Source organism: Salvelinus alpinus, chromosome 17 (assembly GCF_045679555.1).
Source record: "Salvelinus alpinus chromosome 17, SLU_Salpinus.1, whole genome shotgun sequence".
NCBI classification, from domain to species: domain Eukaryota; kingdom Metazoa; phylum Chordata; class Actinopteri; order Salmoniformes; family Salmonidae; genus Salvelinus; species Salvelinus alpinus.
Window position 1 is genome coordinate 42,631,166 of NC_092102.1, and position 18,562 is coordinate 42,649,727.

Here is an 18,562-nt window from a genome sequence, read left to right on the forward strand (position 1 = left end):
GCTTCTCATCAAAAGACCGCTCATTTACTGGAATGTAGCTAATTCGGAGGGAAGTAGTAGTGGTATATTAATATAGTTAAATCGTGCTACATTGTGATTGGACCACAATTCAAAATACTATCACTAATGCCGCGGTGATTGGACTGGTGCTTTGTGTGGGCGTGTTCACAGCTTTAACCTTAAAAACAGCAACAAACTTTCTTTGGCCAGACGTGTCAGTTTGTTGTGCAAATTGGTCTTTCTGGGAAGCGCATCTGTCTACAGCAACTTGCTCTGTGTTGGATATTTTGAAAACTGAAGATTCTTCACGGATTAAATTCGAAATGGACATAACCTTGAACTAAATCTACACAACTGTTTTTACTTCGGATACATTCAATTTATAAAAATGTTGGACAAACGTAGTGTTGAGCTGCAATTGGATCAGGAGGATGTCAAAGGAAAAAGCGGTAAGAATTTGGAGGTGCCAGTGCCATATGTTTTTCATTTAATGGCTTATTATGTGTCATTAATGTATGGTTCACGTTTGACTGGAATATCAAGGTTGATCAAGACAGGAGGTATAGCCAGTGCAAATATTTGCTTTCACAACAAGCAAGACACATACCTAGTAATGACACAATGTAGTGAACACAGAGACAGTTTCTTACATAGCCTACCCTACATTACAATTCATTACAACTTTGACTATGTTTTGATGTATGTTATTTGACACCACAGGTAAAGAGTCCTTTGAGAAGCATTACCAATTCGGTGCGCTTCTTGGAAGTGGTGGATTTGGGTCTGTCTTTGCTGGTCAACGCATCTCAGATGGTCTGCAGGTACTTACAGCAAAATATTGTATTTCATTTTTTTCTTTCAAGTGACGAGAAAATAGTCAATGACATTAACAAAAATTCAAAACGTGTTTTTAGACCAACTTTTAAAAAAAAAATGATATATGAACACTTGTTTATTTATCCTTAGGTGGCAATTAAGCAAGTTTCAAGTGACAGAGTGCAGCAATGGGCGCGATTGGTAAGTTTAAAAAAAACTTTATATGATTTAAGATATGCCTTTATGTTTTGTTGGGGCTTCTGCCAATTGTATTTTTTTTGTGGTTACCATTCTTGTACACCTGACAGTCTTGTCATGTGTGGAAACAAAAAGCTGGTATTTCATGCCCTCTGCTGGAAATGGAAGAGAAACCACATTTTGTTTTTTCATAACCGTGACGTAGTTGTAATTTTGTGGAAATTACGTGGTAGGGTTTTTCCTCAAATATATATATTATTTATTTTTGATTTTTTAGGAACTGAGTATCAGTACTTCCCCTGTCTGGACCAAAAAACAAATGTCAATATATGTAAAAATACAATTTTTATTCTCATGTGTTTTCGGAACAAGTATATTGATGCTGACCTAGTCATAATAATACTAACCCTCCCTCTCGCTCTCTCTGCCAACAGCCAGATGGACCCAACCTGGTACCCATGGAGATAGCCCTGCTCTTACAGCTGGGGGGTGGTGCAGGGGCAGGACCCTGGCACCATGGGGTGATCAGGATGCTGGACTGGTTTGAGGTGCCAGGACAGGGATTCCTCATCGTGTTCGAAAGACCACAACCCAGTCAGGACCTCTTTGACTTCATCACAGAGCGGGGAGCCCTGGACGAGCCACTTGCACAAAGGTATATGACTGTTTCAAGTCAGTAGACCTATTTCACTCACAGGTTGATCATCTCCACTATGTTTCCATGTTTGGGAGGCTGCTGGGTTTTCGGTGCTCATTAATGTGATTTTATATGATATTCTAATTAAGGCTTCTTTTTCCAGGTTCATGCTCCAGATAGTGGAAGCGCTGCGGTTCTGTCAAGCACAGGGGATCGTGCATAGGGATGTGAAGGATGAGAACATTTTAGTCGACACTCGGACAGGAGATGTTAAGATCATTGACTTTGGCTCCGGTGCTCTGCTCAAAGACACTGCTTACACAGAATTTGAGGGTGAGTGAAAAACACTACTTATGATATCCATATGTACCCTTCTAAACTTATTTTAGAAGTATTGATGCATCTTATTTTTTTTGTTAGTAATGTAACCATCCCTTTCTCTCACTAGGCACCAGAGTGTACAGTCCTCCTGAGTGGATCCAACATCAACACTACCATGCCCGGTCCCTGACTGTCTGGTCACTTGGAGTGCTTCTCTTCGACATGGTTTGCGGGGACATCCCCTTCGAGAGGGACAGAGACATTGTGCAGGCCACGCCAAGTTTCACCAAACGAATTTCAAAAGGTACATTACTACATAGGCCTATTCTTACTATCTGACAACATTTCTAGGGCAATGACAGAACAAATTCTGGATTTCATTTCTAAATACAATTCATCATGACTGAAAATCCTCCCCCCCCCCCCAGAGTGCCAGTCTTTGGTTCGTTGGTGCCTTGCCTACAGACCAGAAGATCGGCCAAGCTTAGAAGAGATTTTACTCCATCCCTGGATGGAGTCATCTAACGACAGTGGAGACTTGCATGGGGATCACAACTCTTTGCCAAGCCAGTCAAGCCTATGATTCCTGGATACTATTGGGTGGCTAAAGAAACTTCAGATGCCTTTTAATTAAGATCACTCTTATCTTATATTCACTGTGCTTAACTTATCAAGTCCCCCTATGGAAAGCTATTTATTTATAATTTTGTGGTGTTGCAATACTATTTTAATTTGACAATTATTATACAAAAAATACTGCACTAATGTACTACCTTAGTACAAAGAAATGTATCACACACTTATCTTGAGCCAAGGCAAACTATATCTAAATTATCTTCATAAGTGTTACAAAACGGCACATTCCATAGTAATATGAATATTGGGAAGAGATATGTATGCTTCATTATTTTTTGAAATCATTTATGGGTATTTATTTCAATTACTATTTATTTATCTTTAGGGTTGGACTTTCTGTTTACATCAGTTATACTGGAGGCATGTCGAAGTTTCTGATACCATTTGATTCTATTATTTAATGTGATTTGGTTGAGATCACATACTTTTCCATGTGAAGACCTGGTTTTACAGGTTATTTAAGTTACCTCGTTTCAAGAGGAATAGAGGACTACAAAACAACAGTAATCCGGAGCACTATGGATATCTTAAATTTTCCATGGATTTTTTCCTGATGGTTTGGTAGTGACACAGGCAAGGCAACATCTCTATGGACACGCAAGTCAGGCTCATACGCCTCATACAATGGACTTATTCGCTGGAGCTGAGTAGTCTTGGGAATGGGACATTGACACTGTTTTCTCTGCAAAATAATATTTGCATATTATTTTGGAACTTAAACACATTTAGAATGTCAAATAGTATCCAGGATGTAATACTATCCTTCAGGATTGACCTTTAGAATGTCTGTGTAATTTTTTGTGATGGGCAGGCCTCCAAGGGTTTTATCAACACCACAGCAATGAATCATCCAAGAATGTGTCCAAACCAGAAAATAAACTGGATGATCTTTCACGTACTTTATCTTGGAGGGAAGTTCAAATCTGTGCTTCCATTTTCCTTCCTAGGACGTATGTTCTTGTTTTCTGTGGAGTTTGAAGGTTTACCTGAAGTAAATGCCTCAGTGTTTTAACCAGTGACTGTTCTAGACAATAGACAGCGTTCAAAACTGGGTGATTTACTTTTGTGTTATTTATTTACTTTTGTTCTATTGATGCAAGAGGAACCCACATGACCAATTGTATGTATGTATATATGTTGTTGTTTAAACTTTGATGAGACTTCATCGTATGCCTTAATCTAAATCCTACCTTAATGATGGGACTGTAACGACAAACATTTTCCCTTTCCAAAAACATTCATGACTCAATTTACCCAATGGAAGAGAAATCTACATTGAAATCTTGTCATGAAAATGGGATAAAAAAAACATAATTCCACTTGATTGTTTAAAACTATCATTGACATAATCATAGTCAATGAGCTGAGGTAGCATAGTCATATTTGTTGTAAATACTTATGTATTGTTTTATACACTGCCAGTTGTCACAAATCTCTTTACATTAAATGAGAATTTCAGGAGACACATTCTGTCAAATTCTTAAGTGTACATAAAGGCTGTCAGTGTTTCTCTCTACTGTTTGGTTTTCATTAATCATGATTTCACAAGATTAGACCTCACTCATTTAGAGTGCCTTTGTAATAAGTCAAACACATATAGGAAGGATAGGCCTCCATTTAAAGGGCTTGATAGCAGTTGGAAGTTTGAACCATCACTGAGTTGTTATATCAAAACGAATGACAACAGCACTCATAAACAGGCAATGGGGTGTCCCTGACAAAAAAAAAGATGACCGTTTTGAAACTGCAGTAATGGCAGTCGACTATGGTATTTTGGACACAGTAATTGCAGAATAACTGCAGTGTACTGCAGTTATAATGCACTGTAACTGCAAAACTACTGCATTAAATAAAACTGTGGGATCATACTGCAGTTATACTGCTCTGTAACTGCAGTTACAATGCAAAATTACAGCAGTAAAAAAACTATGGCATCATACTGCAGTTAAACTGCACTCTGACTGCAATCTTTTTTTGTAAAAGGCAAGGCAACCACAGGGCAGAATGGTTTAGTACCTCACCCTGTGGGCAAGCACCAGTACTGTGTGTGTGAAAGGCAGTTATGTGACTGTTGGTTGACACTTTGGGGATATTTAAGAAGCTTGAGGATCGTATAAATTGGTATGGATCCATTAGAGGATCAATTTTAAGATCCCAGTCTGTCCAAGTTGTACAATGATCAACCAACCATATTCAGCATATCAAACTTGGTTTCTCTCATCAAAGACAGGCGGACCATTAGTTGATACTTTCTTTCACAGCTCTAGTGCAATGCTGCCGTAGCCTATAATTTGAGTCTGGCGTAATCATTTTAGGCTAATGTTGAAATACGGTAGTCGTGTTTATGGTCTGCAGAAGATGAGGACAGTAATGGCGGTTAATTGGCGAGTTCGTTATGTTTGCGTCGACGGGGTTTGCACATTTTAGACCATTCCATTGGTCCTATCAATACCACCGAACGACGGAGATGCTGTCCCTCAACCCAACCACCAATAGGATCATCTGTACTGGAAGCTCTGGGGGTTTTGTGAATGTGCCAGCGAACAAGGAAATGATTGTGAAGTAAAAACGAAAAACAACACATCAGTGTTTTAATCGTAACGTGGAATGGCTCAGCTAGTGGGGTTGGGAATCCTAGCACTCGTTGTCAGTTGACGTGTGAAAGGGGCTGCAACAGCAATTGGACGCAATCTAGCTACCAGTGCTAAATTAGCTAACATTAGGTGAAAGTCAAAGGCAAGGAATTAGCTCGCTGGCTAGGTGACAACACATTCCAGTTCACATAACGTCAATGCCAACATGGCAGGGGGCAACAACAACGGCCAAGGGACAGGAGTCGGAGAGGAGAAGACGGCTTCTCCTAGACAGAGTGAAGGTAAAACTATATTTTGTTCAGCTGCTAGTTAGCAGGATGTTTAGCTGACTGCACTGTGTTGATTTGCTAGCCATGCTAGCTCATTTAGCTAACGTTAGCTAGCTAACTATACAGCTACAGGAGTGTCATTGTATCCGGTGGCTCGTATCTAACTATTTTAAAATAGCTACCTAGTTCATTAATAAAGTATCCAGGCAGAGGATATGGCCTGTTATTCAGCGTTTATATATATATATGACTCTGAAAGTTGCATTCAAAACGTTAGCTATAACCTCTTTCATGCATTGAGCCTGTGTGTGTGTTGTAACTTTGGTGATGTGGAACTTTTCTTTCTCTGTCTTTACAGCCAGGTGAGGGTGGGGTCAGAAACTCCTCACACCTGTTTGAATTAACTGCGCCTTAATGTAACTAATATGAACCAACCAAACAAGTCAGACAACTAGAAGGAAAATGTGAAAAGAGTAGTCTTTTATCATACAGTAGGCAGATATTAATAATTGTAAACTGTGTGGTTCGAGCCCTGAATGCTGATTGGCTGACAGCGGTGGTTTATCAGATCTTATACCAACGGGTATGACAAAGCATTTATTTTTATTGCTTTAATTACATTGGTAACTAGTTTATAATAGCAATAAGCCATTTTGGGTGTTTGTGGTATATGGCCAATATACCACGGCTAATGGCTGTATCCAGGCACCCCCGAGTTGCGTTGTGCGTTAGAGACCAGCCCTTAGCTGTAGTATATTGGCTGTATACCACACCCCCTCGGGCCTTATTACTTAAATAATGCACGGTATATATCAGCACAGTAGTTTATTATATGTTCTGTTTGCTGTTGAAAGTAAAAGTGAAATTGAAAACATTATTGGCATTGTTAAATTCAATTTTCATAATAGCAAGCTAGGACTGATGTTTTGGTTTAGCAAGTAATTTTGTTTGGTTACCAAGGTAACAACTGTAGCTATCTGCTTAAACATGCCAGCTAGCTACTTCAGTGCATGTTGAACACATTTCTAGCGACAAATGTGTTAAATTATAGCCATGGTATTTAAGTGATAATGCCCTCGAAGCCGGTGTTTGGAGGATATATTGGCACGGGTGTTGTTAGGCCTGAGATGGCAAACCGTACCAATATATCCTCCAAACACCGGCTTTGAGGGCATTATCACTTTTATACAACATATTCAAATAATGATTGACATATTTTCATAAACGTTATTTGGATTAATATCTTCCTTCCACAAGTTATAGTCCCTACACATCTAGGGTTGCAACCCAAGCCGGTTGTTCGTTTGTTCAATCAGTTCGGTTGCCAGAGACGGGACTCAGTCGTTCAGTCTTTTTGTTCTGCATCTATGGACGTGACCCAGTCGTAGCCATATTGGCTGGCAACGTTCTTATCCCTTGCTATCAAATAAACGTCACAATGCAAGTGTTGTCTTAACCGCACCATATTCCTGCCGAGTTAGACAGCGGGCTGCCATTAGACCACGCAAGACTTCCTACCACAAAATCTACCACTGTTTACACAGCAGGAATATGGTACAGTGTGGACAAAAGTTGGATTCAGATGTTTCTTTGATAGCTAGGAACAACTTCACTTTATGTCTGATAAGTAAAATTCTTAGAAATTATACATATGGTTTTGTTGATAGGAAACTTTTTTGGGGGGTGACGACAGAGGGGTTCCAACCAATACACAGACTCCCGAAGTTGTCCCAAAGCTATGCTCTGTCTATGTCTTGTGAGAATAGATTTTCATCTGGTTCAACTGGCTTGGATTTTCAGCTATGCATGCAAAGTAGTCTAATGATGTCATCTGATGTTGTCTTCTTACTACAGTGAACAGAAAGCTGAAATACATCAGTTTGGCCATCCTTGTTGTCCAGAATGCCTCTCTCATCCTCAGCATTCGCTATGTCCGTACGCTGCCCGGTGATCGTTTCTTCACCACCTCTGCAGTGGTTATGGCAGAGGTGCTCAAAGTACTTACCTGCCTTCTCATCATTTTATTCCAGAGAAAAGGTAAGCCTCAATTATTGAATATTGAAACCCCCTAAGGTCAATGTCCGCGCCTGTACGGAAACGTAATTAGCATAATACAAAATCCCCAATAAAAATCTGTCAGTTTAAGTTCTAGATATGTTTTTTTGCATTGGATGCATCTCAATCCCCTGCATCCGTCTGTCGCACTTCCGCATCTGCTGGCAGAGCTGGAGCGGTGTTTGTCAGACCATGAGACATCTCAAATCGGTATTCTCACAAAATTGTCTGAACAGTTTGGCCTACAAACTATGGTGAACAGATGAGACTCTCACGAACACAAGGGTGTTCTCTGTTTTGCTCTATGACCCCCACAAGCGTCTTGAGACTTATCTGAAGTCGGTACAGCTGATCTGCCAACTTCTATCTGAACAGTTTGGGCTACAAAAATAATATGACGCCTCTGGGTAAAGGTGAGACTCACGAACATGTGCAGTGCATTCAGAAAGTATTCGGACCCCTTCCCTTTTTCCACATTTTGTTCTTTTACAGCCTTATTCTAACATGGATTAAAAAATTATTAATCTACACACAATACCCTATAATCACAAAGCAAAAAGTATTTTTTAAACATTTTTGGAAATGTATTAAAAATAAAAAAGATACCTTATTACACATAAGTCCCTTTTTTATGAGACTCGAAATTGAGCTAAGGTGAATCCTGTTTCCATTGATCGTCCTCCATTGATCATATTTCTACAACTTGATTAGAGTCCACCTGTGGTAAATTTAATTGATTGGACATGATTTGGAAAGGTCCCACAGTTGATAGATTTTGCTCTGACGTACACTAAGCCATGAGGTTGAAGGAATTGTCCGTAGAGCTCAGACAGGATTGTGTCGAGTCACAGATTTGTGGTAGGGTACCAAAACATTTCTGCAGCATTGAAGGTCCCGAAGAACACAGTGGCCTCCCTCATTCTTAAATGGAAGAAGTTTGGAACCACCAAGATTCTTCCTAGAGCTGGCCGCCCGGCCAAACTGAGCAATCGGGGGAGAAGGGCCTAGGTTAGGGAGGTGACCAAGAACCAGATGGTCAGTCTGACAGAGCTAAAGACTTCGCTGTGGAGATGGGAGAACATTCCAGATGCGCAACCATCTCTGCAGCACTCCACCAATCAGGTGTTTATTTATGGTGGAGTGGTGAGACGAAAGCCACTCCTCATTAAAAGGCACATGACAGCCCGCTTAGAGTTTGCCAAAAGGCACCTAAAGAACTCGGATCATGAGAAACAATATTCTCTGGTCTGATGAAACCAAGATTGAACTCTTTGGCCTGAATAACAAGTGTCACATCTGGAGGAAACCTGGCACGATCCCTACGATGAAGCATGGTGGTGGCAGCATCATGAGCACTCAGGACCTCAGACTGGGGCGAAGGTTCACCTTCCAACAGGACAATGACCCTAAGCACATAGCTAAGACAATGCAGGAGTGCCTTCGGGACAAGTCTCTGAATGTCCTTGACTGACCCAGCTAGAGCCCCGACTTGAACCCGATCGAACATCTTTGGAGAGACCGGAAAATAGTTGTGCATTGAGAGGATCTGCAGAGAATGGATGAAACTCTCCAAATACAGGTTGGCTGTAATCGCTGCCAAAGGTGCTTCAACAAAGTACTGAGTAACTATTTTTACTTCAAGGGGTCTTAAAATTCTAAATCAAATAGCAAAATTATGCTTGGTTTGACCTGTATTAAACATTCCATATAGCTTAGTAGAATGGGTTAATGTGTTGAACCAAGGAGTGTTGAACCAAGGAGCGCAGTCGTTGATAATATCAAACAGAAATGTTTTACAAGAATTCAGGGAGAACACCTCCAGAGCAGAAGCAAAGAACATGAATTGGAGACAGGCCCTTAATATTCTAATCAGACCGTACCCAATGTTCTACAAACATCAGCCTGAGAATCTTGTACGAAGTCAAAACAAAAGACAGTGACTTTGCCAGCTGCTACAGAATCGGTGTTCATAATGTCATCAATACAATAATAATCAGTGTGTCCTGGGTCCTTGTACCTTCAGTAGCCCGGACGTCAATCATTCAGTAACAATTCTGCTACTGACCATCAACCAGTACACAAATGAATATAGCACTGGAAGCATTGTGTTAATTACTCTTAACTGAATATGAACTTTATTCATCTTAAATATTTCCATTTACATTGTGTTTACTGCAGATTTTTTTTTGGCATTGTTTTTAAAGTTCAATACTTGGCTAATTTGTGTTGTCAATACACATGACCTACCTGCAAAATGTAAATGTGTTGGTCGGCATTTTCACCTGTCCCTTACAATCAACTCGCTCTCTCCCTCTCCCAGGAAACCTAAAGGAGTTTATTGTATTGCACTACAACTCCATTGTCATCCAATACAAGGACACGCTTAAACTGGCTGTCCCAGCCCTCATCTATACCTTGCAGAACAACCTCCAGTATGTGGCTATATCCAATTTACCAGCAGCTACTTTCCAGGTTAGTTGCTCTGGCTGCCCGGTAATGAGATGATGTGTTTCTTCTAGCGTCACATCCTTGATTATGATATCTCATAGCAAATCACTTTACCACAAGCATAAACCCCTTGAGTACCCCACAATAGCCTATAATGCAATTTGTTTGTTTTTCCCCATACCCTCCTGTAAGCCTTTTTACATTTAAAAAAAATGATTTTAGTCTGCAATATGCTAAATGTATGTTGGTAAATGCTGTTTGGTTTAATGAATGTTGTGGTTATTTCTCCAGGTGACCTACCAGCTGAAAATTCTGACCACAGCCCTTTTCTCTGTGCTGATGCTGCGGAAGAGCCTATCACGGATTCAGTGGCTGTCCCTGCTCCTGCTGTTCACTGGGGTTGCTATTGTACAACTGGAGCAGGAAGGAAAACGGAAGGAGACTACAGTCACTGGACCGAGCCAGAACTATGCCAAAGGACTGGTGGCAGTGATAGTGTCCTGCCTCTCCTCTGGCTTTGCTGGAGTGTACTTTGAGAAAATCCTTAAGGGCAGCTCAGCCTCTGTGTGGATGAGGAACATCCAGCTGGGCATATTTGGCACTCTACTAGGCCTGTTGGGGATGTGGTGGAACGATGGCCTTGCCATTGCAGAGAAGGGCTTCCTGTTTGGGTACACACCCATGGTGTGGGGTGTCATCTTTAACCAGGCTTTTGGGGGTTTACTGGTGGCGGTGGTAGTGAAGTACGCAGACAACATCCTGAAGGGGTTCGCCACTTCCTTTTCCATCATCGTCTCCACTGTAGTCTCTGTCTACCTCTTTGGGTTCCACGTGGACCTCCTCTTCACTCTGGGTGCTGGTCTGGTCATTGGAGCCGTCTATATGTATAGTCTGCCCAAAGCAGCTGCTCCCTCCCCGTCTACTGCTACCCTCTCCTCTTCCAGCCACAGTCTCGCCGACGGCGCTGGAGACTCAGAGACGGAAGCTTTCCTCCCAAAGTCAGTCCTGGTGAAATGAGCGATCTGCAATCCTGTCTGTCCTTCTCTTCTTCCTTTCAAATCTCATTATTTTTCCATCTGGACTAAAACAAACTTTGCTTTCCATCTTTATCTTTCTGCTACGGTACTTATATTTAATTTGGGAACTTCATATCAATAGATTTTTTTGATACAAATGGAAGGGGTAGGGCATCTCTGTATTTTAGTTCTGTAGATAGCCCAAGGTTGTTTTTCCTCAGACTGTCCATCAGTTTATTCTGCCTATAATGGAATGGGTAGCCAGAGATTTTAACTCCGTTTTCGTGCAGTAGTCTGCTAAGTTTCAATACTTTCTGAAAGCACAAGAGGGTGAAGTATGAAAACTTGTGATATTCTGTTCATGTTAATCATGCCTCTGGGAATATCTTTGCTTTCAATACTTAGTTCTCTACAGACCCCTCTTTGCCTTAAACAATGTATTTTTAATCAAAAGAAAGCCTTACTACATATCCAGATGACTTGTCAGAGGACTTAAAATACAGCTGCAACTTTTGTGGTTTTTTAAATTTAAGTTATGGTCTTCAAGAAACCTAGTTACTTGGATACAGCTCTTCAGACAGAGTCTGGCCATTCTACCATAAAGGCCTGATTTAGTGGAGTACTGCAGAGATGGTTGTCCATCTGAACTATAATGGAATATAGTTGAAAGATTTCCAATTGGCATGGCGACTTTATAAATGTCTGTAAACCTAGAAACTGAAAAGGAGTTTGAGGTGTTCCGGAATTAATTTATTTCTGTCTGCTCTCGTTTGAGCTCTTCAGGTGTACTTTAATTTCTGAAGTAGACCCAACTAATCCCATCCTAACGGCGCCTAAAAGGGAGGCTAGTTTAGGGTGGGCCGGGCTAGTTTGGGCACCACCTGAGCTAATGGTCATGTGCCTTTTCTCTTTCATTTGTACAGTAATGATATAATTTGTTGGCAAAAGTTGAAAATGTATAAATAATATCACATTTATAATTTCATTTTTTGCTTCGAATAATTGTGACAGGTTTGTGGAAATATGCTCATATTTATACACAAACTGTTCTCTAAGATGTCTTTTTAAAAAAAAAAAATTTTTTAGATATCAACTGGAGTTGATGGAATGTTTTAATGTTTTTTGTCAAAGTGGAAAGTGTTTGTCCCTGAGCAAAAAACACAGAGTAAACTGGACAAGTATCAAATGGTAAAGCATTAGTTGTGGGTGTTTTTTTTTTTTACACTCAAGTCTGCTTTATTATCATATTAAATGAAGGAGCTTTTCTCTTTAAATCGAAGTTAAATCCCAATGGTACCAGAGAATATTGAACATACTTGCTTAGATTTTGCAAGAATGGTTTCTTTAAAATCATCAAGCTGACAAGGACAATATACTGTATTTTTAAGCAGCTAAAATCATTTTCGTCATGAATTGGTTTATTTAGTTTTTGTTTACTTTTGGGCTGTTGGTGTTGGATTGGGTTAGAAATTCAGATACAGCTGCTCATAGTCTTTTGACCTACAGCCAATTCATATAATTTAAAATGCATAAATAAGTAGGCCTGTATATAGAATTATATCTTAAGTCTGGGTTAGTATCATTGACATTAAACAAATGAATTGATAGACTTAAAGGCAGTTTGAAAATGCTTTACAATTGGAATTCATAAGGCAGGTGATATTTCTCACAATTTGTCTGTGGTCATTTTTCAGTGTGAAATATCAGGAAAAAAACTAATTGATACAGTTTAGATCAAGAAAAGTATTTATCTGAAATGTAAGACTATGTTAATGACTTAGCTATTTCTGTACACTCAGACAAAAGCATACTTTATTTAGTCATCAACATTTTACTACAGTATCCACATGCCTTTTGGCCTCTGAGAAATGACCTGACCACCATATGCTGGAATAATTATTGGACACTTACGTGTTACCTATTTAAGTTATCTAAGAAATAGTATCTGGTCTCAGTATGATGAGGTTATCGTTGTGTTCCTCCTCAGACTATTAGCAGCTGTTCAATATGGGATGAATTTGTCTGCGTTCATTGCCTTCAATGTTGATACAGAGTCACTGGCCTCCACTTGGTGTCTTATTGTCCCACATCACTGTTCAGCGTTGGATGCATTTATATCTGTGTGATATGAAATGAACGTATGAAGAAAAAGATAGTTATCATGGTTAGTTTGCACTTTTTACGAATGCCTCTTTGTACATACTTCTTTTAGTAAAACTTTTATAAAACGGGAGCTGGTTTCCATCCCTCTGTGGATTTTGTCTTAATTCATGTATACTGAACAAAAATATAAACGCAACATGCAACAATTTCAATGCTTTTACTGAGTTACAGTTCATATAAGGAAACAAGTCAATTGAAATAAATTAATTAGGCTCTAATCTATGGATTTCACATGAATGGGCAGGGGCGCAGCCATGGGTGGGCCTGTGAGGGCATAGGCCCACCCACTGGGGAGCCAGGCTCAGCCAATCAGAATTAGTTTTCCCCCCAAAAAAGGCTTTATTACAGAAAGAAATGCTCCTCAGTTTCATCAGCTGTCCAGTTGGCTGGTCTCAGACGATCCCGCAGGTGAAGAAGCCGGATGTGGAGGTCCTGGGCTGGCGTGGTTACACGTGGTTGTGAGGCAGGTTGGACGTACTGCCAAAATCAATAAAATTACATTGGAGGCGGCTTACGGTAGAGAAATTAATTCAATTCTCTGGCAATAGCTCTGGTGGACATTCCTGCAGTCTGCATTCCAATTGCACGCTCCCTCAACTTGAGATATCTGTTGTATTATGTTGTGTGACAAAACCGCATTTTAGAGTGGCCTTTTATTGTCCCCAGCACAAGCTGCACCTGTGGGAATGTTCATGCTGTGTAATCAGCTTCTTGATATGCCCCACCTGTCAGATGGATGGATTATCTTGGCAAAGGAGAAATACTCACTAAGAGGGATAAAAACAAATTTGTGCACAAAATTTGAGCGAAATAAGCTTTTTGTCTATATGGAAAATTTGTGGGATCTTTTATTTCAGCTCATGAAACATGGGACCAACACTTTACATGTTGCGTTTATATTTTTGTTTAGTATAATTGTAATGTAAGTACAAAATCCTGTGTCCCTTTATAAGTAAAGCTAACAAAATGTTAACACTGTAATATTACACTTGGTGCTGAGCACCACCAGGAATGTCATCACCGTGATCCAGTGCACTGTTGCATCCGTTTAAGTCATAAGGCCGTTCGTATCCCTGCATCTTTTTCCAACGACGAATTATCGCCTGTAGTGACAGAGATGTCGAGAGATGCTATTGTCCATCAACGTTAAAAGACAACTAGCCCAGTCAAACCAGTAACATCGGCTTGCCTACAATTTTTGCATGCTAAACTGGGAGTGAGAGACAAGTGAATATCAGGGGGGGGGGAAATCAGGATAAACATCAGTCAACCATTTTTGTCGGAAGCGATACAGTACACTGCCTTTAAGAGTGTTTGACTTATAGTACCAGCCAAAAGTTTGGACACACCTACTCATTCAAGGGTTTTTCTTTATTTTTTATTATTTTCTACATTGTAGAACAATAGTGAAGACAAACTATGAATTAACACATGGAATCATGTAGTAACCAAAAGTGTTAAACAAATTAAAATATTTTAGATTCTTCAAAGTAGCCACCCTTTGCCTTGACAGTTTTGCACACACTCAACCAGCTTCATGTAGAATGCTTTTCCAACAGTCTTGAAGGAGTTCCCACATATGCTGAGCACTTGTTGGCTGCTTTTTCTTCACTCTGTGGTCCAACTCATCCCAAACCATCTCAAATGGGTTGAGGTCGGGTGATTGTGGAGGCCAGGTCATCTGATACAGCACTCCATCACTCTCCTTCTTGGTAAAATAGCCCTTACACAGCCTGGAGGTGTGTTTTGGGTCATTGTCCTGTTGAAAAACAAATGATAGTCCCACTAAGTGCAAACCAGATGGGATGGCATATCGCTGCAGAATGCTGTGGTAGCCATGCTGGTTAAGTGTGCCTTGAATTCTAAATAAATCACAGTCACCAGCAAAGCACTATCACACCACCTCCTCCATGTTCCACGTTAGGAACTACACATGCAGAGATCATCCGTTCACCGACTCTGCATCTCACAAAGACACGGCGGTTGGAACCAAAAATCTCCAATTTGGACTCATCAGACCAAAGGACAGATTTCCACCGGTCTAATGTCCATTGCTTGTGTTTCTTGGCCCAAGCAAGTCTCTTCTTATTGGTGTCCTTTAGTAGTGGTTTCTTTGCAGCAATTCGACCATGAAAGCCTGATTCAGCAGTCTCCTCTGAACAGTTGATGTTGAGATGTGTCTGTTACTTGAACTCTGAAGTATTTATTTGGGCTGCAATTTCTGAGGCTGGTAACTAATGAACTTATCCTCTGCAGCAGAGGTAATGTCTTCCTTTCCTGTGGCGGTCCTCATGAGAGCCAGTTTCATCATAGCGCTTGATGGTTTTTGCAACTGCACTTGAAGACATTTTCAAAGTTCTTGAAATGTTCCTGATTTCCTGACCTTCATGTCTTAAAGTAATGATTGACTGTCATTTCTCTTTGCTTATTAGAGCTGTTATTGCCATAATATGGACTTGGTCTTTTACCAAATAAGGCTATCTTCTGTATACCACCCCTACCTTGTCACAACACAACTGAATGGCTCAAACGCATTAAGGAAAGAAATTCCACAAATTAACTTAACAAGGCACACCTGTTAATTGAAATGAAAAAGGGTGGCTAATTTGAAGAATCTCAAATATAAAATATATTTTGATTTGTTTAACACTTTTTTGGTTACTACATGATTCCATGTGTATAAAGAAAAACCCTGGAATGAGTAGGTGTGTCCAAACTTTTGACTGGTACTGTATATTTCAATGTTTATAATTTGATCGACCAGCTGTGCCTTGGCTTGCCCTATCTTAACATTCCCCACACCAGTGTCTCAGTTCTACCATGGTTATGTCACATATGTGTGTGTATATATATATATATATATATATATATATATTCAGTGTTTATTGAGCTTTTCGCTACCCTATTTTCTGAGATGTATGGTTCTAAAGTTCTCCCCAGGGAGAATGTTTATTTTCACATTAGTTCATGTGAGACAATAACATGTCATTTTTTTTTGATACGGTTGTTATTGTATTTGCTTAGGACAGAACAAAGATCTCTTCTTGAAAACAATATCTGACTGGTGCTTTGTGTTCCATTTTCTCTCTGTTCCTAGGGCCTCTGAAAAGGAAAAAGGATGCTAAGAAAGTGCTTCACGTCTGAAGGCATACCATGCCTGCATCTCATGCCAAAGTGATGTTGAAAGGAAAATTATTACAAATGCCTTCTATTAATTTAATTGAAATTCCTATACTAGTAGATCTGTTGGAGATGTTTGCCTCGGATGCGAATGGGTATTGTATGAAGAGAATTACATTATCTTTTAATCATGCTTAGTTTACATGTAACAGATCAGGAGTTGAAACTTCCTTTGTAGAAAATATTTCCTTACACGGTTGCCTTACTATTTATCTATATAACATTAACATGAGTTCTTGTTAAAAAAAAAAATTCTGCTCCGTATCTACCCATTTATAACAAGTATTATTTAATCCCCATAAGATTGTTGAATAGTGTTTAATTATTACCGTAGTATGATGTGTGTGATGCATTGAAACACTAATATCAGCCTTTAATGTAAATCTATCACGGCCTATATTTTACTTTTATTTTTGATGTGTTTGTTCAACACCCAGCTAAGCAAAACTGAAAATGTGTTGAGGGCAGCAGGTAGCCTAGTGTTTTAGAGGGTTGGGCCAGTAACCGGAAAGTCGCTGGTTCGAATCTGTAGCCGATTAGGGGGGGGGAATCTGTCGATGTGCCCTTGAGTTAGTTAATTACTGTACTGTTAGTTGCTCTGGATAAGAGCATCTGCTAAATATATGTAAATGTGTTGACTTTTATTTGGGTTGAAGACAGTACATGATCATTTGGCGCCATCTACTGAACAATATTTTTATATGTCAGCTTTGAATGTTTTTTATTTTTATTTAACTAGGTAAGTCGGTGAAGAACAAATTCGTATTTACAATGACGGTCGACCAAAAGGCAAAAGGCCTCCTGCGGGGACGGGGATTAAAAATAAAAATATAGGACAAAACGCACATCAGGACAAGAGAGACAAAACAACACTACATAAAGAAAGACCTAAGACAACAACATAGCATGGCAGCAACACCATATTACAACATGGTAGCAACACAACATGGCAGCAGCACAAAACACGGTACAAACATTATTGGGCACAGACAACAGCTAAAGGGCAAGGTAGAGACAACAATACTTTACGCGAAGCAGCCACAACTGTCAGTAAGAGTGTCCATGATTGAGTCTTTGAATGAAGAGATGGAAATAAAACTGTCCAGTTTGAGTGTTTTTTGCTGCTCGTTCCAGTCACTAGCTGCAGCTAACTGAAAAGAGGACCGACCCAGGTGCTTTGAAGACCTTTAATAGAATGTGACTGGCAGAACGGGTGTTGTATTTGGAGGATGAGGGCTGCAATAGATATCTCAGATAGGGGGAGTGAGGCCTAAGAGAGTTTTATAAATAAGCATCAACCAGTGGGTTTTGCGACGGGTATACAGAGATGACCAGTTTGTAGAGTAGTATAGAGTGCAGTGACGTGTCCTATAAGGAGCATTGGTGGCAAATCTGATGGCTGAATGGTCAAGAACATCTAGCCGCTCGAGAGCACCCTTACCTGCCGATCTATAAATTACGTCTCTGTATGGGTAGGATGGTCATCTGAATAAGGGTTCATTTGGCAGCTGGGGTGAACGAGGTGCGATTACGATGCAGATAACCAAGTCTAGATTTAACCTTAGCTTAGCCTGCAGCTTTGATATGTGCTAAAATAACAGTGTACCGTCTAGCCACACTCCCAAGCACTTGTATGAGGTGACTACCTCAAGCTCTAAACCCTGAGAGGTAATAATCACACCGGTGGGGTCGAGCGTTTTTAATGTTAATGCGCATGACAAAAACATGATTTGGGAGACGTGTGTGTAATTATTGCCTAATAACTATGTATGAAATTAAATAAATGTCCTAGTTTTATGTCATGCAAACTGAAATATTTTACAAAATTGTCAATGTTGGTTCAAGCTTTCTCAGATAAACATGCTTAGATGTCAAAATATTTTCTTTGCCTTTTATTTTTTTCTTTAATGATATGTAATGTATTAGTAAAAAAAAAAACACCCATATATTTCTTCACTTACCAGACCATTTTAGTTGACAAGAGGGCCCACTAGCATGTTATGGAAGGCTACAAACCTCTAAAATGGTCGTCACTAGTTACCACAGCCACAAAGTCATAATTCCCGCCCATTTCTACAATTTATCTTCTTAAAATATGATTTTAAACCAACCTTATGCCTAACCCTAACCTTAAGTTATGACCAAAAAGTACATTTTTGTTTTCATTAATTTTTACGATATAGCATTTGTGGCTGTGGTAAAAGTGTAAACCCTCTAAAATAGATTAGA

At 39.8% G+C, this 18,562-nt stretch overlaps 2 protein-coding genes across 2 annotated transcripts; both read left to right on the forward strand.

Moving 5' to 3' along the window:
• The first annotated feature begins 200 nt into the window (after positions 1 to 200).
• Positions 201 to 4,124, forward strand: pim2 (Pim-2 proto-oncogene, serine/threonine kinase). Its single transcript, XM_071349027.1, has 7 exons — positions 201 to 449; positions 721 to 821; positions 967 to 1,017; positions 1,449 to 1,669; positions 1,815 to 1,984; positions 2,100 to 2,276; positions 2,401 to 4,124. The coding sequence occupies exons 1-7, from the start codon at positions 389 to 391 to the stop codon at positions 2,553 to 2,555; spliced, it is 936 nt and encodes a 311-aa protein (XP_071205128.1). The 5' UTR covers positions 201 to 388; the 3' UTR covers positions 2,556 to 4,124.
• An 834-nt stretch (positions 4,125 to 4,958) lies between these two features.
• Positions 4,959 to 18,210, forward strand: slc35a2 (solute carrier family 35 member 2). Its single transcript, XM_071349029.1, has 5 exons — positions 4,959 to 5,483; positions 7,326 to 7,508; positions 9,847 to 9,998; positions 10,266 to 10,972; positions 16,251 to 18,210. Exons 1-5 carry the CDS (start codon positions 5,408 to 5,410, stop codon positions 16,276 to 16,278), a joined length of 1,146 nt encoding a protein of 381 aa, XP_071205130.1. The 5' UTR covers positions 4,959 to 5,407; the 3' UTR covers positions 16,279 to 18,210.
• The last annotated feature ends 352 nt before the right edge of the window (positions 18,211 to 18,562 follow it).